Below are 21,957 nucleotides of genomic sequence, written 5' to 3'. Positions count from 1 at the left end.
AAGAAGGCAGCCGTTGGGTGCCACGTGCGGTCACATGACCAGTGAAAGAAGGCAGCCGTTGGGTGCCACGTGCGGTCACACGACCAGTGAAAGAAGGCAGCCGTTTGGTGCCACGTGCGGTCACACGACCAGTGAAAGAAGGCAGCCGTTGGGTGCCACGTGCGGTCACACGACCAGTAAAAGAAAGCATCCGTTGGGTGCCACGTGCGGTCACATGACCAGTGAAAGAAGGCATCCGTTGGGTGCCACGTGCGGTCACACGACCAGTGAAAGAAGGCATCCGTTGGGTGCCACGTGCGGTCACATGACCAGTGAAAGAAGGCAGCCGTTGGGTGCCACGTGCGGTCACATGACCAGTGAAAGAAGGCAGCCGTTGGGTGCCAAGTGCGGTCACATGACCTGTGTGTGTGTGCAGTGAGACTGGTGAACTGGTGTCTTTAGAGAAGGCTTGGAACAGGTGAAAGGTTTTGCTGATGAGGGTGGTGGTATTGAAAACCCCTCTGTGTTGGGGACCAAGTCAGGGTTTGCACCTCTAACTGTGACACAGGAAGGAGTGTGTGTGTGTGTGTGTGTTGGGGGGGGTGTGACATTCTCTGTGATAGGGAAGAAGGACCAAGCAAGATCCTGCTTTCAATCTCCTTTTCTTTTCACAGCCGAGGATGGCTCAGTACTTTAACCAAATGGAGAAGATCATTAAGGAGCGAAAAACCTCATCTCGAATCCGTTTCATGTTGCAAGATGTGATTGATCTGCGACTGGTAAGTTCTGCCCCCTTCCACCTCGCTCAGGAGTGGGGGGGTAAGGGGAGGATAAGGTTCTTCCACCCCCGAATATATTCCATATCCCTGGAGGGTTGAGTAAGGCTCAGTGAGTAAGTCTCTCCTTCCATCCGTTTAGAAGATGTCTCAGCCTCCTGATTTGTCTGCTTTCTTGTTCAGATGAGGAATATTATTCCATTTCCACAGCTCTTGCAGGCAGCCTTCGTTTATGGCCTTCATTTTCTGATTCCCAAAAAGATCCCTCATGCATAACTTGAAAATGAAACTTCCTAATATATTTTCAGATCTATTTCTGGAAGGAGGTATTGCAAAAAATGTTTTTAAGGTTTGCCAAACCCCATTTATGCCAAGTGGTTAATAGCGCTACATCTTTGTGGTTCATGTTGTTATCTGCCTCGGCTCTCAGCAGCCTCTGTTGCTCTGGTTGGTATGGTGTCAGAGTGAAGCATTATGGCAGGGGGTCTCCAAGAGATACAGAGCATGCCCTGCTTCCATTTCAGGACATTTTCAGAGAGGTTATGCACTGAAAATTAGCGTATACTTGTATAAGTAGCTTGTATTTTCGGACATACTACTTCATAAACATTGAAAATTCATGCATGTTTTTGGTTTCATGCAAACATTTACTGGTGCATAATAGAATTATTCCTTATCCTCCAGATCAGTCCAGACCCATTAGTTTTTCTTCCCTACCAGCATATGGAGACAGAGAAGAAACCTTTAATGTACCTGTGGTACTTAAGTTACTGTGTCACCTGCAGTTACTCAGTATTCTTGGTCTCCAGGAGGTGATAGGGGTTTTAAATCCCTCAGTCATACTTCTGGTAGACAGGTTGCTCCCAGAGCTAGCTTAGGTCCTTTGAGGGCTATCCTTCTGGATGGGGTGGGATGGGGGGGCTTGCTCCCATTATTTTGGGGGGGAGGGTGTCTAAAAGCCATTGGGGCTGGCTTTCTTTCTGCCTCTCTACCACCCCCTCCTTTTCCTTTTAATGGCTGGTTCCTGAACATACCCAAATCAGTCCAGTCAAGTGAGTTAATTCATCTCCACCAGCAGATGGAGGCAGAGGGCAAATCTTTGAGCACTGCTGCTTATTCCGAGTGTGCCACCTGCAGTCACCCAGCACGTCTCTGCCTCCAGCAGATGGTAGAGGTGTAAACCTGCAGCCCTGAGTGACTTGAAGATTAGCAGTCCCCCCAAGGTGCCAGGTTCCTGTTGAGGACCATCCCTTGGGTTGAGCCGGATGAATGAGAGGTTGGATATCCCTGGCGGTTTCAACCCAAGATACCCGGGACCACTGATAGCCAGGGCCCTGGTTCCCTCAGTGGGACCCGAAGTCCCCTCCTGTCCGCTTAGCTTGATCAGGTAAGTACCCCCCATTTGGAGCTTTTCTTTCTACCTTTTGTGCCTTTTTGCTGCTGTTAAGTTGAAAAAAAACCAAAATAAAGAAAAGGTGCAGTAGTGAGAGCACAGGGATAGTGCTCAGCAGCCAGACAAGCGGCCAGCATGGCAGGACCAACAGAGTTCGGCTCTGGAGGTACTGGGGTGTGGAGGGGCGAACCAGCTTCGGACGCAGCGCCAGACAGTCCCTGGGGTGAATCTTCTTCTGAGCAGTCTGTTTTTTGCTGCGAGGGCCGTCACGCATATTTCCCGCAGTGGCTGGCGGGAACTTAGCACGGTGCACACGTTTCTGTGGCCTGGTGGCGGGGGCCACATGGTAAGCCCCTCCCCCTGTGATTTCAGCGCCTTTCTCTTGCGGGCGTTCCGTTTTTGGCCCGTCGACAACAAATTGTGTATGGATGCCTGCCAGGCTTGCGGTGTTTTGTCGGCCTTTCTCAATTCCTCCCCCCTCTACACTTCTTGTGTGCTGGGGGGAGGGGTTTTCCTCTAAAGGTTCTAAGCCTCGGAGGTCCTCTTGATCGGGGACCGCAGGGGGACCCCAGGGGCGCAGTTCTTCGCCATTTGACGGGGACTTGGGTATGGGGGGACCTTCCCTCTCCGGTGATTCTTCAGCGTGAGGAGGAGGGTCCCGGGTCAGGACCCAGTAGCCTGGAGGGGGCCTCGGGGGACCCAAGGGGGGTTTTCTCCCAAATTTATCCTTCTACACAAGGCTTTATTGGCCCATGAGGCAGGAAAGTTGAGGTCTAACGATAGTCCTTCAGATACCGCCAAAAGACCATGGGAATCCCAGTCCGGACCCCCGTCCTGCTGCATGGAGTTGGATCCAAGGGACCTGGGGGACTCCGATGACCATCAGGATGAGGGTGGCCTCTTTCCAGCGGCGGATCTGAACGCAGACCTGGATGAGACGCATCCCCAGGATCCGGATGGCCCTAGGGACAATCAGATCTCGATGGAGGGCCCTGAGGCTGATGACGATGACCCTAGAGTGATCTGCCTTTTTAAGAGGGAGGAATTGAGACCTCTTTTCCCCAGGTGTTGGGGGGTCAAGCTCTCCTTGGAGGAATCTGATAATGAGGGCATCAGTCTGGTGCTGGGAGGCCTGCGAGGGCCCCACAGCACTTCCCCCATTCTGAAGAAAATCCAGAAGCTGATTACCCAGATTCAGGTTTAAAGGTCAGGAGAGCGATGGCAAAGCTTTCTTTGATGCAGGAGCATTTGGACCGATTTAAGATACCGAATGTGGATGCCACTGTGTCAGCAGTCACTAAGAAGACCACCATCTTGGGAGCCGGTGCAGCCATCCTGAAGGATGTGCAGGACTGCAAGTTGGAGATTTAGCTTAAGCAGACTTGAGGTGTCTGCGCTGGATCTGTGCCAGCCTCATGCAGAGGGCCTATTTATGCTGGATCCAGAAGCCACAGGAGCAGTCTGCCTTGGGCATGCTGTCACCTGCCCAAGCTGCCCATCTGGAAGCGGGGGTCGTGTATTTGGCAGGCGCCTTATATAATCTCGTGCGCACCACAGCACGAAGTATGGTTTCCGTGGTCGCAGCAAGAAGGCTGTTGTGGTTGCGTAATTGGTCGGCGGATCCCTCTTCCAAATCTCAACTATGTAACCTGCCTTTCAGAGGCAAGCTTCTGTTCAGGGAGGACCTTGATCAGCTTATGAAGTCCTTAGGAGAGACCAAAGGTTACAAGCTTCCGGAGGACAAGAAAACGTCCAAGAAGCCCCTTCCGGTCCGATCCAGGTTTCACGAGATGAGGAGGGTTCACTCCGGGAGGGATCCCAGTTCCACAGGGCCGAGACAAGTCCTTTCGAGGCACAGGAAAGTTTTCTCAAGGAGGCCCTGCTCAGGGAGCAGGCAGAAATCTTTCCAATGAAGTCAGGCCAGTCCACGCCTCGCAGGCAGCAGTCGAAGGCAGGGTGTCTCATTTTTACGAGGAGTGGACCAAGATCACCTCCGATCAGTGGGTTCTGGAAGTTTTCAGGGATGGTTACACCTTAGTTTGCTCATCCACCCAGACCGGTCTTTTTGGAGTCACGCTGTCTTTCCCAAAGCAAGCGTGCAGCCAAAGAGGGAGACGCTGCAAAGATTGATGCCTAGAGGCCCAGTTTCATTGTTCGAGCAGGGACAGGGAAGGTGCTTCATCTATTTTGTGATTCCAAAGAAGGAGGGCACCTTTCGCCCCATTTTAGATCTGCAAAAGGTGAATCGGAGTTTGAAGGTTCCGTGCTTCCGGGTGGAGACCTTACGTACCGTGATTTCAGCGGTCCGAAAGGGGGTATTCTTGGCATCACTGGATCTCACCGAGGCAGGACCATCAGACGTTTCTCTGGTTCAAGGTGCTGGATCAGCATTTTCAGTTTCGGGCCCTTCCCTTCAGTCTAGCCACAGCTTCTCGGACCTTCACGAAGGTGATGGTGGTGGTCGCGGCAGCCCTGAGAAAGGTTGGGGTGTTGGTGCACCTCTATCTGGACGACTGGCTCATCTGGGCGAAGTCGCAGGAGGAGTGCTCGCGCTCAGAGTACGATCTCTATTGAAGTCGCTGGGCTGGGTCATCAACCTGACGAAGAGTCACCTGGTACCTTCTCAGTCCCTGGAATACTTGGGGGCCCGTTTCGATACTCAACTGGGCAGAGTGTTCCTCACAGCTGACAGAGTGATCAAAATCAAAGATCACATAGCTCGCTTGCTCAGCCTCTCTGTTCCGAAGGTCTGGGAATACTTGCAGGTCCCGGGCTCAATGGCCTCGATGTTGGAGCTGGTACCTTGGTCATTCGCAAATATGCGTCCGCTACAGAAGGCATTGCTGTCCCTTTGGAATCCCATGTCGGAGCAGTACTTTCTCCCCCTGCCTCTGATGAAGGAGGCCAGATCCAGTCTAGTGTGGTGGATGTCAAGGGCCAATTTGGAGAAAGGAATGCCCTTCAGTCCAGGAATGGGTGGTGGTCACCATGGATTCCAGTCTCAGGGGCTGGGGTGCAGTGTGTCTGGGCCAGATGACCCAGGGCCTTTGGTCAGTGTTGGAACAGTCCTTGTCCATCAATCGGTTGGAGATGCGGGTGCTGTGCAGGGCCTGTCAAATGTTTCTTCCTTTGGTCCGAGGTCGGATGGTGAAAATGTTTTTGGACAGTGCGACAACAATGGCATACATCAGTCACCAGGGAGGAACCAAATATCCTGCTGTACTCGCGAGGCGAGGCTCTTGTTTGTGTGGGCAGAACTCCATCTCGAGGGCATCACGGTCTCTCTTGTCACAGGAATGGACAACGTTCAAGCAGATTATCTCAGCTGGCAACAATTGGATCCGGGGGAGTGGGAACTCTCACCGGAAGCCTGGAACCACATTTGTGCCCGTTGGGGGGCCTCCTCAGCTGGACCTCATGGCAATGCGGGCCAGTGCCAAGATGGAAAGGTTTTTCAGTCGCAGGCGAGAGGCTGGAGTGGTGGTCCTCGATGCGCTAGTATGTCCGTGGCCGACAGGGCTTCTCCTCTACGTTTTTCCCCCGTGGCCTCTCATTGCGTGAATGCTCAGACAGATAGAAGCGCATCCAGGTTCAGTGGTTCTAGTAGCGCTGGAGTGGCCACGGCGGCCATGGTTTGCCAATCTGGTACATCAGTGGACGAACCATTGCGCCTGGCTCATTTGCAGGGGCTTCTGCGTCAAGGTCCCATATTTTCAGATCGAACAGATCGCTTCTGTTTTGTGGCCTGGCTTTTTGAGAGGTGGCAGTTGAGTCTGCAGGGGTATTCAAAACCTGTTATTACTACCCTCCTTTGGGCTTGACATCCGGCTACTTCCATTGATTATTCTAGGGTGTGAGTCCTGGTGTAGTCAGCGGAGTGTGGATCCCCTACTGGTTTCCGTTCCGCACATTTTGTCCTTTTTACAGCAGGGCTTATCCAAGGGGTTGGCTTATAGTTCGCTTAGAATCCAGGTCTTTGGTCGGTTATCTCAGAGGGAAGGTGCAGGGTAAGCCTTTGGTCTCCTATCCCGACGTGCATTTCCTGAAGGGAGTAAAGCATCTGCAACCCTCTTTACGGAATGTGTGTCCGGAGTGGAATTTCATCGTGGTGTTGCAAGTTCTTTGTGAGGTTCCCTTTGAACCTTTGAGTCGTGCATCTTTAAAGGTCCCTATCTTGAAGACAGTCTTTTTGGTTGCCATTTGCTCGGCCAGGCAAATCTTGGAATTATAGGACATTTCTTGTCATGATCCTTTCCTGAGGATTTCCACTGACAAGGTTTCTTTACATATGGTGCCTTCGTTCCTTCCTAAGGTGGTTTCGGCTTTTCATGTGAATTAGACGGTTGAGTTGCCGGGTTCTTGGACTGGTCTCATAATCCCTCTATAGGTAGGGATCTCCATCTCTTGGATGTCTGGCGTGCCCTGTAGTGCTATTTGAAGGTCACCAATTCTTTCAGGCAATCTGATCATCTGTTTATTTTGTTCAGTGGAGCTAAGAAAGGAGAGAGAGTGTCCAAAGCTTCGCTGGCTTGCTGGTCGAAGGAGACTATTACCTTGGCCTATGTGGCTAAGGACCGCACGGTTCCAGTGGGTCTTAAAGCTCTTTCCACTCGTGCTCAGGCTGCATTGTGGGCTGGTGTCTCCTCAGGAAATATGTAGGTCCTCAGTTTGATCTTCACTTCATACATTCACTAAGCATTACCGTTTGGATGTGCGCGTGCCGGAGGCTACATCCTTTGCGGAGAGTGTACTGAGAGTGGGTCTTTCGGGTTCCTGCCTGGTATAGCGGGGCTTTGGTACATCCCACTTGTCTGGACTGATCTGGTTATGTTCAGGAAAGGAAAATTGGTTCTTACCTGCTAATTTTCGTTCCTGTAATACCACAGATCAGTCCAGAAGCCCGCCCTCAGTGATTCTGCCGAAAGACTGCTTGTTTTCTTGCTGAGCCTATGAGCTCATAACAAGAGTTTCAAGATTGATTGTTTTTTTCCTTGTGTTACAAAGCTTAATGCAGGTTGTATTTACTTTGGTTGGTGGCTATCCAGTTTAGGGGTATCCATCCCAGGGTATTTTGTTCGCCCTGTTGTTAAATGATCTTGGCTTGGGTACAGGTCATTGCTGGTGACTGCAGGTGGCACTCTCGGCTAAGTAGCAGTGCCCAAAGTTTTGTCCTCTGCCTCCATCTGCTGGTGGGGATGAATGAACCCAATTGCCTGGACTGATCTGTGGTATTACAGGAACGAAAATTAGCAGGTAAGAACCAGTTTTCCTCTGTCTTCCTTAGGAAAGCATTCCATAAGGTGTGAATTTCTAAAGCATTCCTTGTGTTAAAAAGCTCATATACAGGAGTAATGTGTATTTTAAAAACTGCAAATTATGTACACTAGTGTAAAAAAGAAAAAATGAGGGATGGAGTTGGGGACTTGGCGCATTCTGCGGTAGGGCCCAAATTATGCAAGTAAATCCATATTTCCTAGCATGTAGCCAGATGGACTCAGGACCAATGGGTTATATGCTCTCCTGCTAGGAGATGGAATCAGATTTCAAAGTTGACGTCACCTTAGATATACCCCTGCAATGACCTCAGCCCCCCAGTATCTCTCTGTCTCCTAGAAGATGTGGTCGTGCTTTCCCTGTCAGGATCTCCGTAGTCTTTAGAAGAAGAAATTTTACCTTTAAATTGGAGAAAGATTGAGCCCCACTCTCCTGCGGCGATACCTAAAGGTCCCTCCCCCAGTCGAAAATTCCTGAGGCAATTTCTGAGATCCCTCAGACGTGTGCCTTGGTCCGGTAGCGGTTCCCAGTGTGGACTTTGCTGCTGAAGCAGCTTGAAAGGCTGTGGGTGCAGGATGCCAAGGGCGGTGGTGATGGCCAAAGCCCACTACCCCTGCAGCCAAAGACTGTCTCTGTACTCAGCCGGTAAGCGCTGAGCCCAGGTAAGAAAAGAGAGAAGAGGATTTCTTCCGATTCAGTGACGTTGGAGGGCCTTCGGTAAATCCAGTCTCTTTGCTCAGTACACTGTACCGACGGTGCTCCCGATCCCATTGGGGTAAGGGGAAGTGGGCTCCCAAGCGAGTTGAGTTGGCCCCCTGTTGGGCTAGGCCCCACTTCAGGCTCTGTGGGCTCACCACTTGGTAGACTGGGTGGTGCCATCTTGTGCGCAGATTTGTGCGTCTCCATTGCCCACCATAGAGCCTTGCTACGCACGGTGCTTGCTGGCTCTGTGCGTGTTACATTGCGCATATGTGTGCTCCAAGTTAAGCACACATGCACACTCCTCAGGCGCAGAATTTAGGTAATGGGCGCACAAGGCACCTCACCGCAAACCGCACAGGTGCTCAAAATCTCTGTACACACAATTTCAAGCGCTAGGCAGCTGAGCCTGCAGTTACCATTCCTAATGGCTCCAGCAGCAAAGAAGCAAAAGCACCATTTCCCTTTGTACGGCCTGCGATATTAGGGCTACACAGTCTGACCTTGATTCTTGCCTATGTCATCACTGTGAGAAGACCAAGGGAGAGTTGGCCTTCCAGAACTTTAATCCCAGCTCCTCCCATTCAGAGGATGGGTCAGCCACAAACTTAACCGGTAGCTCCACGGATCTGAGTAATTCCGGGGCGGAGTCTGCCACAGTTGAAGGAAATTGAGCAGCACCTACCCCAGCACCTCCTGGGCTAGGCATAGACCCGACAGCCTTTTCTTGGGTGGAATTTTTTCAAGGCCTTCAAGCCTTTGTACAGGCGCAGTCTGTTTCTCCTGCCCTGTCCGTTCCGAACCTCAGCTGGGAAGGCCTCCCAATCCGAGCCCTAGAGGCAGGCCTGGAGACACCTCACCAAGGGTATCCCTGGCAGGGACCCAGACACCATGGACGTTGAAGGAGATCCAGATTCCTTGGAGGATGGGGAAAGCCCTCCCGATTTGGAGCCATATCAGACCATGTTACGTTTTTTCCATAGAGATGAATTGCTGTCCCTAGTTTCCCAGACCCTGAAGACTGAGAGTTCCTGGCGCGGACCCTATGACGGAACCAAAGAAGAATCCTATCCTGGTGTGTCTACGGAAAGCCTCTTACTATTTTATGATGCTGGAAGCCATCCAGGAGTTGATTGACCTGAAATGGGATGCCCCGGAAGCCAGCTTTAAAGGTGGTCAAGCATTGGAAGCTCTGTACCCACTGGATCTGGTGGCAAGAGAATGCCTGCGTTTCCCTAAAGTGGATGCCCTGGTCTGTGCTGTTTCAAAGTGAACTATCCCAGTAGAGGGAGGAGCGGCCTTAAAGGATGTGTATGATAGGCAGATGGAGTCCATCCTTAAACAAGCCTTTGATGTGACAGCAGTGACAATGCAGATTGCTTCCTGTTGTGCCCTGGTGGCTTGCTCGTGTGTGCTTCTCTACAGAGAGGCAGATAACTCAGGGGCACATTCCAGAGAGGCTGTAGAGTCCACTGCTGACTTTTTAGCTGATGTGAGCTCTGACCTTGTCCGTACCTCGGCTAGAGGAGTGGCCTCAGTAGTAGCAGCCAGAAGACAGCTAAGACTGTGTGAAATTGGTCAGCGGACGTGACCTCTAAGGCAAACCTCACAAAGCTGTCCTTTAAAGGATCACTCCTATTTGGAAGTGAATTGGAAAATCTGGCCAGTAAATGGGGGTGAATCTCCAGTGCCTTGGCTACCGAAAGGTAAGAGGAAGAGGTTACAGCGCCCCTCGCCTATGAGGAGTTGGTTCAGGTGCTCCCAATGCTTTCGGCCCTACATGTGGTTGACATTTCAGATGTCTCGGTCCTCTGGAAGGTCTCAGTCTTTTCGGAGTCGACAATCCAAGAGAGGGGCTGGTTCTGGTTCGGCCCGAATGCCCCAATGACATTTTGCTGACCCATCCTTGGAACGAGGAGATAGAGGGTTGACTATCCCTATTCTACCAGTGGTGGGTCGAGATCATGTCGGACAAATGGGTATTGTATATCATACGAGAAGGATACACGTTGGAGTTTCACAGCACTCCTCGGAACATATTCATGATGTCTCCATGCCACTCCCACGCAAGAAGCTGGCAGTGGAATCTACCTTGATAAGGCTCATCAAATTGATGGCTACAATTCCTGTACCTTTGCCCCTGGAAATACGGGGCGTTATTCCATATTTCATCGAACCCATGGATGAGGGTTCCTTTCGCCCCATCCTGGACCTCAAGAGCATCAACAGACATCTACGAGTAATTCATTTCAGCATGAAAACACTGTGCTCCGTTAATGGCCATACAACTGGGAGAGTTCTTAACCTCCCTGGACCTTTCGGAGGCCTGCCTACCATATTCCAATCTGGCAAGATCACCAGCGTTTCCTATGCTTTGCGGTGCAGGGCCGCCATTATCAGTTCCGGATGTTGCCCTGGCCACCGCCCCAGAACATTTTCCAAAATTAGGGTGGTCGTGTAGGTGGTACTGAGGAAAGAAGGGATCCTGGTGCACCCATTCTTGGATGACTGATTGATCCGGGAGATGTTTTTAGAAGAGAGTCTCCAGGTGACCAGCAGGGTGACGTCCCTGCTTCAGGAGTTTGGTTGGGTCGTGAACATGGACAAAAGTAGTCTGAAGCCCTTCCAGTCCTTAAAATATCTGGGAGCTTGATTTGACTCGACACCAAGCAGGACAAGGTCTTCCTCCCACCCTCGCGGATAAGGAAGTTGAGGTTCCAAGTGCGTCAGTTGATGAATGTGACACGCCCCAAAATGTGGAGTTATATTCAGGTCCTCGGTTTGATGGCATCAACCCTGGAGGTAGTATTGTGGGCAAGGGCACACATGCATCCACTCCAATGCTCCCTGTTGTCATGTTGAAACCCGCTCTCTCAAGACTATTCGATTCACTTCCACCTAGAGATGGAAGTTTGTTCTCGGCTCCAGTGGTGGCTACAGGAAGCTCACCTGGGCAAGGGTGTAAGCCTGTCCCCACCAAACTGGTTAGTTCTCATGACAGATGCGAGCCTCCAGGGCTGGAGAGCTCACTGTCAGGAACTGACGGCCCATGGGTGTAGGTCCAAGGAAGAGGTGCTCTAGAACATAAACCGCCTGGAAGCCCAAGTAGTCAGATTTGCATGTCTACAGTTCAGCCACGTGCTCCAGGGTCAAGCGGTCCTCGTGATGTCAGACAACGCAACAATGATAGTCTATATCAAGAGCCAGCAAGTATCTCTGGAGATAGATCTCCTTATGAAATGGGCAGAATTGAATCTACAAATGATATTGGCCTACCACATTGCAGGCATAGACAACGTCAGAGCAGACTTTCTAAGCAGGGAGAGTTTGGATCCAGGAGAATGGCCATTGTCGGCCACAGCCTTTCATCTGCTAGTAGATTGCTGGGACCTCCCGCCCATCAACCTGCTGGCCGCATCAAGCAATGCAAAGGTTTCCTCATTCTTCGGTAGCAGAAGAGATCAGCGATCCCTGGGGATCGATGCCCTTGTTCAGACCTGGCCAGAAGTGGATTTACTATACGCCTTCCCTCCTTGGCCCCTGCTGGGCAGGGTCATTTACAAGATTGTGCGTCATAGGGGGATTAGTCCTTCTAGTGGCTCTGGATTGGCCCAGACACCCATGGTATGCAGACATGTGGAGGCTTCTTGTGGAGACACCCCTGTGCCTCCCACCACACAGGGACCTGCTCCAGCAAGGCCCAGTCCTTCACAAGGATCAGACTAGATTTTATCTTACGGTTTGGCCCTTGAGAGGGCTCGTCTCATGAAACGTGGATATTCGGCGGCAGTGATTACCACCTTGCTCAACGCGCAGAAGTTTTCAATGTCCTTAGTGTATGTGTGGTTCTGGAGAATATTTGAGGCCTGGTGCGAGGAAACACAGTGTTGCCCCTAGGATGGACAAAATCCTGCTGGTTCTAGAATTTTTATAGGATGACTTGAATAAAGGATTGTCCCTAACTCCTTGAAGGTGAGGTGAACGGAACCCGCTTGTTGGTGTATCCGGACATGGCCCGTTTTCTAAAAGGGGTAAAATACCTCTGGCCACCCCTACAGTGGCCTGTTCCTTTGTGGAATCTTAATCTAGTATTGGAGTTTTTGGCAGGGCCTTCCTTTTGGCTACTGCACAGTCTGTCCTTATGCCTGTAAACCCTGAAAACGTTGTTCCTGGTGGCAATATGCTCGGCTCTTCGCATCTCTGAACTACGGGCACTATCATGTCGGGAACAATTCCTCCGGATGACACCAGGAGCGTTACAACTTCGTACTGTTCCAGCGTTCTTGCCAAAGGTATTCTCGGAGTTTCATGTGAATCAGTCCATTTCATTCCCACCCTTAATAGGTACAAAATACGAAAGACTACCGCCTCCGCCATTTAAACGTCAGTAAGCTTTTGGTGCGGTATCTGGAACTTTCATAACCGGTGCGCAGGACAGACCACTTATTTGTTCTTCACGGTGGAAGGAGACAGGGCAAACCAGCTTCGCGGGCTACCATAGCTCGCTAGATCAAGGAGGTGGTCACGGGAGTTTATGTGGAGACAGGGAAACCACTAGGGCTCAGACAGTATCCTGGGTGGAAGCTAAACTGCTGTCTCCCATCGAGATGTGCTGAGCGGCGATGTGGTCCTCCTCGCACACCACCTCCAGGTTAAATTCGCCTGGATGTTCATGCCCAAGAGAACACAGCCTTTGCAAGGGCAGTGCTAACCGGCCCACGGGCAGCCTCCCACTCCGATCGGGAGTAGCTTTTTTACATCCCATTGGTTCTGAGTCCATCTGGCCGCACACTAGGAAATGGAACGCACGTACATCCCCTCTCTTGGGCGCTTGATCTAATTTTCTAATGAGCTGGCACACTAAAAGGGATGTGCAATGGATAATTTGTGCGCCCCTATCATGTGCATGCCATCGAGCACCCAGGAGAAGTGGCTGTGTGCAGGTAAGGAAAACGGACGCTCAATTTTCTGAGCGTCCATTTTCCTAACCCATTTATAGCCACAGGTTAGGAAACTGGATGCTTGTAAATTGAACTTCACTTTTCTTAACCTGATGGGTTGTCAAGTTTTTTTTGTTTGTTTTTTTGTTGCAGCTTTATGTAGTTCCTCCTGCTTAGTATCACAACAGTATTAAGTAGGAGGAACCCCCAAAAAACAGTTTTTTGCTCTTCTGAGCATTGCTTGGTGCCTCAAAACTTAACACCAACTCTGGGCTGGCATTCATTTTTGAGCGTTAAAATGTGCACGTCAGGTGCACATTATTTATTTATTTATTTTAGGTCGGGGGTACTAGCTAATAGTCTCATCAACATGTATTTGCATGTGATGAGCGCTATTAGTTTCGCAGGGGGTTTGGATGCGCGTTTTGGACGTGCTGATGCACTTATAGCACAAGGGGCTGTGGACATGCGTTCAAAACGCATGTCCAATCACAGGTTAAACAGTGCGCTCGGCCCCTATAAGTTATGCTGCTTCTTTGCAAGCGTGGAAGATATGCAGAGTATTTTTCTGTTGTGGCTTAATAAAGCTACTGAATATTCAAGCAGCGCCTAGCCTGCATCTATTATCTGGCCATTCTGATTGCACGTGGTGCCATAGAGTGAAACTCCAAAGCAATGTGCAAAATGGTTTTTCACTGAGAAGGTGATGGACACCTGGACCAGACTTCCTGTGGAGGTGGTAGGAGCTAAAGCTGTGGCAGAATTCAAAGGGACTTTATTGGTGAGGGAGAGAAGACTACCATTACAGATGAGTAAGGTATGTGACAGAAAAAAGTAGGCAACCAAGGTGGGTGATGTGGTCTTTATCTGCTGAAATTATTGCTATGTTTGTGTGTACTCGTGAAATATTGCATATGAAGGTGTATGGCTTTTATTAATCCTTGCTTGAATGACTTGATGGAGGAGAGAACCTTGCTGTCTGACAGTTACCCTTTTGGACGCAGTGCTTACTACAGGCGTGGGACTAACTCTTCTAACTTCCTCAATTTCTATTGTAGACTAATTGGGTGCCCCGAAGAGGTGACCAGGGCCCAAAGACCATTGACCAGATTCACAAGGAGGCAGAGTTGGAACAACATCGGGAACAGATTAAAGTGCAGCAACTAATGTCCAATAAAGACAAGAGGAGGGAACCCCCAGCACGCCAAACTTCAGGTGAGAGACCAGGCATCCATCTTCACTCCCCATGCCTATCCCTACCACACGTGACATTAGACAAGCTCTCAAAAACACCTCCCCCCGCGCTTCTGGACCTCAATGAGAGCCAAATTTCTCAGTCTCCTGCCTGTGTACAACCTCATCTAAACTGTTCCTCCCAGACCTCAGGGGGGAACCCAGTTCCTGCCCCGCCCCTGACACGTACACATGCTTCTCAAGGGAGAGCTCACCACACACACACTTAACTGTGGACCTGTTACCTCCTTCCCCTTCCTTTTGTCCTGTGGCACTGCTTGTTCTTCTCTCCCTCATTTCCTGCTCCTCCCCTCCCTCACCCATTTGCCATGTGGTACTCGTTCCCTGTGCATCTGATGCTTGTCACATTGTACACCATGGAGCTATTGTCGTCTCCTGCTGTGTTGGGCAGGGTTCTCATGCTGCCTGAAGAGAAGTTTCATGTCTTAGGTCCTTTTCTGCTTTGTCTGTAGGCCTGGCTCTTTCACTAAGCTTTGATTTATCTGACAGGGGGCAGAGGAGGTCAGGTGGCCGATGATGGTTGGAATACGGTCCCGATCAGCAAGGGGAGCCGACCTATTGACACTAGTCGTATCACAAAGATCACAAAAGTAAGTCTTCTATTTGGGCATTTGCTTCAACTCAAGTCAGGGGAGAATAGGGTGGAAAGGAGCCTTGGGGCTATATTCTCATGATGTGGGGAAGGGAGGATATACCTACTGTGCACTTGGGCAGAGTAGTGGGAAGCTCCTCTGATGAGCTGGGGGTAGACCTCTGTGTTCTGGAAGAGGTAGGAAGGTCAAAGATGAGAGAGAGAAGGTGCTTGTGTTCTAGTTGTGAGTGGTGTATGAGGGGGGAGGGTGTCTTGCTTCTGGGCTCTAATGAAAGATGGGAATGATGCCTTTGTTGTGCGTTCTGGCAGAAGAGGACACCTCTGCCCTCGAATGGCAAACACATCTGCTCTTCATTGTTCTGGGGGATCTCTTCCTTGCCCTGTGCTCTGGTGAGGAGGTTAAAGAGGGTGGGAGGTGCTGGGTAGGTACCTCAGCTCTGACAGAATTGGGGGGGAGGGAGGGTGGATACCTTGGCTTTATGTGCTGATGGAGGGTTGGAAACAGATGCTTGAGGTCTCCTCTGAGGGGCGGATGGGAGTGCAAGGGTAAGGGAATGGGCATCTTGGCTCTGAATGCTGATGTGAAATGAGTGTCTGTGCTTTGAGAGGTAGTAATTGGGAAGATTACTCAGCTTTGTGATGGTGGGAGAAGGACATGTGATTGGGGATATAAGGGCAAGGGAGAAGGCAGGTTCCTCGCCCTTGTGCTCTGATGGTGGGGGAGAGAATGCCTATACCCTGTGTTTCCCTTTGGGTCTTAGGTCTAGTTTTCCATTTGGTTCCACCCATGATAATTGTACACTATTGTAAATGGCCAGGTTTATCTGTTCTGTTTATAGTCCTAGTCTGAGATCATGAATCAGATGAACAGCGAGTGATAGCGACGTCACCACCATCGTTTATTCCTCTTCAGCCAGGCCAGTCCAAATGCATGGGTTATGCTCTCCAACCACAGTTGGAAACAAACTTACAGGCTTGCTGTCGTCACTTCTTATAGGCTCCCTTGCTCACTTCATCCTGACAATATTGTCTCCAGCAGCAGAGTAGGCAAGTATCCTGTGCTGGGAACTGAGGCCTAGTTAGTTCTGATGAAGGGAAGGAAATAGATAAGTTACTGCTGAGGTCCTTCCTCTTCACTCAGTCAGGCCGGTTCACCCGCAAGTGGGTTATAAACGCCAACCAGCAATGGAGACAGAGATCAAAGGCTCACTGATGTCACTTCTCATATACCTCCATACTGACATTAGCCTGCCAGTAATCTCTGGCTCCAGCAGATGGTGAATGTGCTTCCCTAAGCTCTGGGCTTGAGGCATAACGGAGTAGGACAAGTGACAGAAAGCTTCTGAAGTGATAGCTAAGCTTCCTCCCTCAGCTGAGCTTGGGAGATTTTGACCACAGAGCTCCAGAGATGACGGTTTGAGTTCCTTTCCCTCTGTTTAGCTGGTTAAAGAGGGGGTTGAACTCCCAGGAGGGTAAGGTGTGATCATTGTTTATTTCTTTCTCAGAGCCCCCTCCATTGGCTAGAGTTTCTCGGCATTCAATAAAGTTAGAAAAAAAAAAAAAGAGAGAGAGAGAGAGAAAGAACTTTCTTAGCATTTAGTAGATCCAGAATAAGTGGGTTTGCACCTCTACCAGCAGATGGAGACGGAACAAAACTGACATCACAGTATATATTCTGCAGTGACATCAGCCTTCCAGTATTCTCTGTCTCTAGCTGATGGAGGATGTACATCTCCCTACTGAATATTGCTTAAAGTATTTAAAAGGAAGAAAAAATTAATTTGCCCTGCTCTCCTATGGTGATACTATATGGTTCCTCCCTCATATTGGAATTTCCCTCACGAGTGGCTTGGTAAGGTAGCTGGTTTTCAGCTGGTGTGGACTTAACTGTAAAATACAGCTGAAAGGCAAGCGGGAGCAGAAAGCCAATGGATGGTCTGATGTGATGGATATGTGCTGGAATTTCACAGTATTTCTCGGGACACGTTTGTGGTGTCTCCTTGTCACTTCCTGTGGAAGAGAAGGTAGTGGAATGTACGTTGTCGAGGCTCCTCAATCTGAGGGCTGTGGTTCCAGTGCCCACATCTCAAGAAAATATAAGCCAATATTCCATTTATTTCATTGTGCCCAAGAAGAGGAGGGCTCTTTTCATCCTATTCTGAATCTCAAAGGGGTCAGCCCCCATTTGCAGGTGACTCATTATCGCATGGAAACCTTGCAGTCAGTGATAATGGTCATACAGTCTAAGGAATTTCTGACATCCTTGGATATTTCCGAGGCAAAGCTGCATATTCCCACCCGGCTAGAGCATCAGCGTTTTCTGCGTTTCGCAGTTTCAGGACGTTGTCATCCGTTTCGAGCACTGCCTTTTGGTTTGGCCACCGCGCACAAAACTTCTTCCAAGTTGTGGTGGTGGTGGCAGCAAAGTTTAGAAAGAATGGGATTCTAGTTCACTAGTACTTGGACAACTGGCAGATTTGGTCCAAGACTCTGGAAGAGAGCTTTCTGGTGTTGTGCAAATGAATCTCCTTGTTGCAGGCACTTGGTTGCGTGGTCAACCTGGCCAAGAGCGGTCTTCAGACATCTCAGTTGTTAGAGTATCTAGGTGTTTGGTTAGACATGAAGCAGGGTCAAAGGGTCAAATTCAGAAGTTGATTCTGGATCCAGGAGAATAGGAATTGTCAAACGAGACGTTTCAGCTGATAGTAGATTCATGGGGTCTTTCCGTTTCTGGACCTGCTGGCGACTTCTCGCTCTGAAAAGGTTCTTCGTTTCTTCAGTTACAGGAGAGATCCGAAGACCTTGGGCATCGATCTTGTGCAGGACTGGCTGGAGGATGAGCTGCTGTATGCCTCCCCCCTTGGCCCATGTTGGGCAGAGTGATCCAAAAGATCGAGAGTCACAGGGGGTGGTGCTTCTGGTGGCACCAGATTGGCCCAGGAGACCATGATATGCAGGTCTATGAAGGCTCCTGGTGGACTCACCCCATCGGCGTCAGGCACACAGGGATCTGCTGCGGCAGAGTGGCCTATTCTTCCTGAAGATCTGATTCGTTTTGTCTTACAGTATGGCCCCTTAGAGGGCTCGCTTACTGAAACATGGATATTTTACTGCGGTAATTGCCAACTTGCTACGAGCGAGAGAGTTTTCCACTTCCTTAGTTTACATGCGGGTTTGGAAAGTGTTTGAAGCCTGCTTTGAAGATTGGAGGGTTGTTCCTTGTTCAGTCAAGATCCCGCTCATTTTGGAATTTGTGCAGGATGTATTGAGTAAAGGGTTGGCCCTTAATTACTTAAAGGTACAGGTTGAATGGTAGACCCTTGACGGCTCATCCAGATGTGGCCCGTTTCTTAAAAGGAGTGAAATGTCTTCATCCTCCTTTGCGCTTACCGGTGCCCTTGTGGAGTCTTAATCGTCTGGATTTTTTTAGCGGGCCTTACTTTTCATCCAATGCGCAGCCTCTCCTTGCGGTTACTGATCTTGAAGATATTTTTTTTTTGGTGGCAATTTGTTCGATGATTACAGTATCCGAACAGCAGGCTTTGTCTTGCCGAGAGCCATTCCTTCGAGTCAGTCCAGGAGCAATACAGCTGCATACTGTTCCTTCCTTTTTGCCAGAAGTAGTTTCCGATTTTCATTTGAATCAGTCCATTTCCCTGCCGTCTTTGGACAGGGAAAGAGATGCGAAGGAATATCGCCTATTGCGGCCTTTGGATATCAAGAGATATATCGTGAGGTTTCTGGAGGTTTCTAAACTCTCAGGAAGACAGATCGCCTGTTTTTTCTTCATGGTGGAAGTAAACAGGGCAAGTCGGCTTCGTGGGCTACAATAGCTCACTGAATTAAGGAGGTAGTCACTGCTGCGTATGTGGATACAAAGGAACTGTTGCCTAGTCAGGTTAGGGCTCAGGCAGTGTTATGGGCGGAAGTTAGACTGTTGTCTCCCATTGACATTTGCCGAGTGGCGATGTGCTCCTCCTCCTTACATACCTTTTCCAGGTATTATCGTCTGAATATGCAGGCCCGGGAGGACTCAGATTTGCCTGTGTGGTTTTAACTGGATCACAGGTAGTGTCAGCTTTTCACACGAATTAGTTGATCTGCTTGCCTTCCTTAGAATATGCACTTTTACGTCATTTGGATGTGAATAAGCATCTATTGTGTTAGGTGACCAATTGATTTCGGACTTCGAATCATCCCTTTGTTTTGTATGGCAGTGTAAAAAAGGGGGCAGCTGCCTCTAAAGTGAGTGTGTCCCCGCTGGATTAAGGAAGTGGTCATGCTGAGTATGTGGAGGCAAATGTGCCTTACCAAAGCTTCAGTTTACGGGGTTGTACTGCTCTCCTTTAACCCCGTAAACTGAAGCTTAAATCTGATGCTTTACTGTGGGTGCCAGATTCCTTGATATTGCCTCAATGGGGTCGCCTATATGATTGACATGAACGGTTGAATCTACAATTTTTTAGTGTGTGTTTTTGGGGACGCCAAGTTTTTGGAGAAACTAGTTTCTTTCACATTGTTATTGATCTGTTTGGGCTTCTGTCCCTCCAAACACAGTCGGAGTGGCGAAACAAGGTCTGTGTCGGGGGACCAAAATCAGTTGTTCTTGTTACATCTGCAATAAAAAAAATGGAATTGCTTGGTAATCTCTTCTATTCGACTGAATCCTTATTTTTATTTTGTGGATCCTGATGAGCTTAGCGCTACCCCATACCTATTTAGACATACTATTTTGGCTAGTATTCAGAAGCTCTCAAAAGTCTTTTCATTGCACAAAGCAGTGCAGGATTTGATTGAGAATGGGATTTGCCAGAAACCAATTTTAAGGGAGAACATTCTTTGGTGAAGCTGTATCCTTGCTTCCTCAGGAAAGAGAAGAATTGCAGTTTCCCAAAGTATACGCTTTGGTTTGTGTGTTCATGAAATGGACCACTATTCCAATGGAGGAATGTGCAGCCCTCATGGATGCCCAGAACAGGAAAAGAGAGGCAGTGTTTAACCAGGCCTTCGAGGCTTCTAGTATGGCATTTCAGGTGGCACAATATAGCTGTATTTGTTGCACAACCAGGACTGCATTTATCTCAACATGTTTAAGAGAATTCAATGGAATACTGTTATGGAGACGTAATTCATTGTTTCATGATTGGAATACGGCCAACCTGGGCAACAACTTAAGGAAGGACAGAAGATGGAAAAGGGGGAGGAGTAGGTCTTTATGTCAAAAATAATATCCAAGCAATTGAATTGCAAGGGAAGTAGCGTAGAAAAGAAGCATTATGGACCATCCTATAAAAAGAAGATGGTGCTTCCATTTTTAGTGGTGTGATCTGCAGGCCTTCAACTCAGACGGAAGAACTGGACAGAGATCTGATTGAGGATATACAAAAAGTGGATAAGAAGGGAGAAGTTTTGCTTGTTGGAGCTTTTAATGTGCCAGATGTGATTTGGAGCATCCTTTTTGCGGCATCTACAAAAAGTAGAGAGAGTGGTTGCACTTCAAGGGGCTCTGCTCAAGCAAATGGTAATGGAACCCACGAAGGAGGATGTGATTCTTGGATCTAGTGCTCACTAATGGGGATAATGTCTTTGATCGGGTAGGGGCTTATCTGAGCACTAGTAATCATCATTCAGTATGGTACAATATTGTGAATAGGATCTAGAGAAGTCGCACGAAGATCTGAGTTTTGAATTTCACAAATGCGGACTTTGTCTAAATGGAGACGTACCTGGAGGAAGAATTGGAAGATTGGAGATAATGGGTGAAATGGAACAATAGGCCAAATTAAAAGGTATTATTACAAAGGTAACAAATCTCTGTTATAAAAGTAAATGAGTAAAGAAACAGATCTGGTTCTCTTAGGAAGTGGCTGAAAAACTAAAGTAAAAAAGAACAGCATTCGAGAAGTATAAAGGATCCCCAAAAAAGGAGCCCAAGGAAGAATATCTGTTAAAACAGAGGGAGACAAAGAAAGAAATAAGGAAAGCAAAAAATCAAGCAGAGAAAAAAATAAAGAGGTAAAGTGAGGTGACAAAACATTTTTCAGGTATATCAGAAATTGAAAGGTGACGAGGAGCACTGTGTGGAGAGAGACAAGACCTGGCAGAAATATTAACTACTTCAGTTCATTGTTCACTAAAGAAAACTCTGGAGAAGGACCATTGCTGGTTGACAAGACTGTAGATGGGGCTGAAGGTAGACTAAACACTGTTTACAGAAGAGATTGTATGGGAAGAGCTAAATAAACTGAAAGTGGACAAGGCCATGGGGGCCATATGAGGTTCATCCCAGGATACTGAGGGAGGTCAGAGATGTACTGGCAGGTCCACTAAATGTCCTATTCAATAGATGCCTGGAAATGGGAGTGGTGTGCCATGAGTGGAGAAGAGTTGTAATGGCCCCACTTCACAAGAGTGGTGTCAGAGAGGAGGCTGGAAAGTACAGGCCGGTTAGCCTTATTTTGGTGGTGGGAAAATTAATGGAGAATCTACTGAAGGAGTAAACTATCTACAGTTGGGTGGGTTTCTGGACCTGAAGCAGCATGGATTCACCTGGAGAAAGTCCTGTCAGATAAATCTAATAGATTTTTTTGATTGGGTGACTAAAGAATTGTATCAAGGAAGAGTGCTCAATGAGATCTACTTGGATTTCAGCAAAGCTTTTGATAGAGTCCCGCATAGGAGGCCTGTGAATAAAATGAAATGCTTGGGAATGAGCGCCAAGGTAGTGGATGGAGTACAAACTGGTTGACTGATAGAAAGCAGCATATAATGGTAAATAGAACCTACTCTGGTAAGGGAACTGTGTTAAGTGGAGTGCCACAGGGATTAGTGTTGGGTCCGGTTCTGTTCACTATCTTTCTCAGCGACATTGTGGAAGGGTTAGAAGGTAAAGTTTGTCTATTTGTGGATGATGCTAAGATCTGCAACAGTGTGAACATGCCAGGAAGGAGTAGAGAGAATGAATCGTGAGTGATCAAAGATTTGGCAGCTGGAATTCAATGCCAATAAGTCCAGATTCATGCATCTGTAGTGTGGTAATCTAAAAGAGCT

General features: G+C 48.8%; 1 protein-coding gene across 12 annotated transcripts in view; it reads left to right on the top strand.

The window, feature by feature from the left end:
- Positions 1-21,957, top strand: part of EIF4G1 (eukaryotic translation initiation factor 4 gamma 1) — a 344,774-nt gene that overhangs the window by 243,240 nt on the left and 79,577 nt on the right. For all 12 annotated transcript variants that reach the window (XM_029617234.1, XM_029617235.1, XM_029617231.1 and 9 more), the window contains 3 exons: positions 654-758; positions 14,120-14,276; positions 14,805-14,905. In XM_029617234.1, coding sequence (XP_029473094.1) covers positions 654-758; positions 14,120-14,276; positions 14,805-14,905 — 363 coding nt within the window. The remainder of the gene's footprint in view (positions 1-653; positions 759-14,119; positions 14,277-14,804; positions 14,906-21,957) is intronic.

The sequence above is a fragment of the Rhinatrema bivittatum genome, chromosome 9, assembly GCF_901001135.1.
Source record: "Rhinatrema bivittatum chromosome 9, aRhiBiv1.1, whole genome shotgun sequence".
NCBI lineage: Eukaryota > Metazoa > Chordata > Amphibia > Gymnophiona > Rhinatrematidae > Rhinatrema > Rhinatrema bivittatum.
The sequence above is the reverse complement of the archived record's forward strand: the minus strand, read 5'-3'. Positions and strand labels throughout refer to the sequence as shown.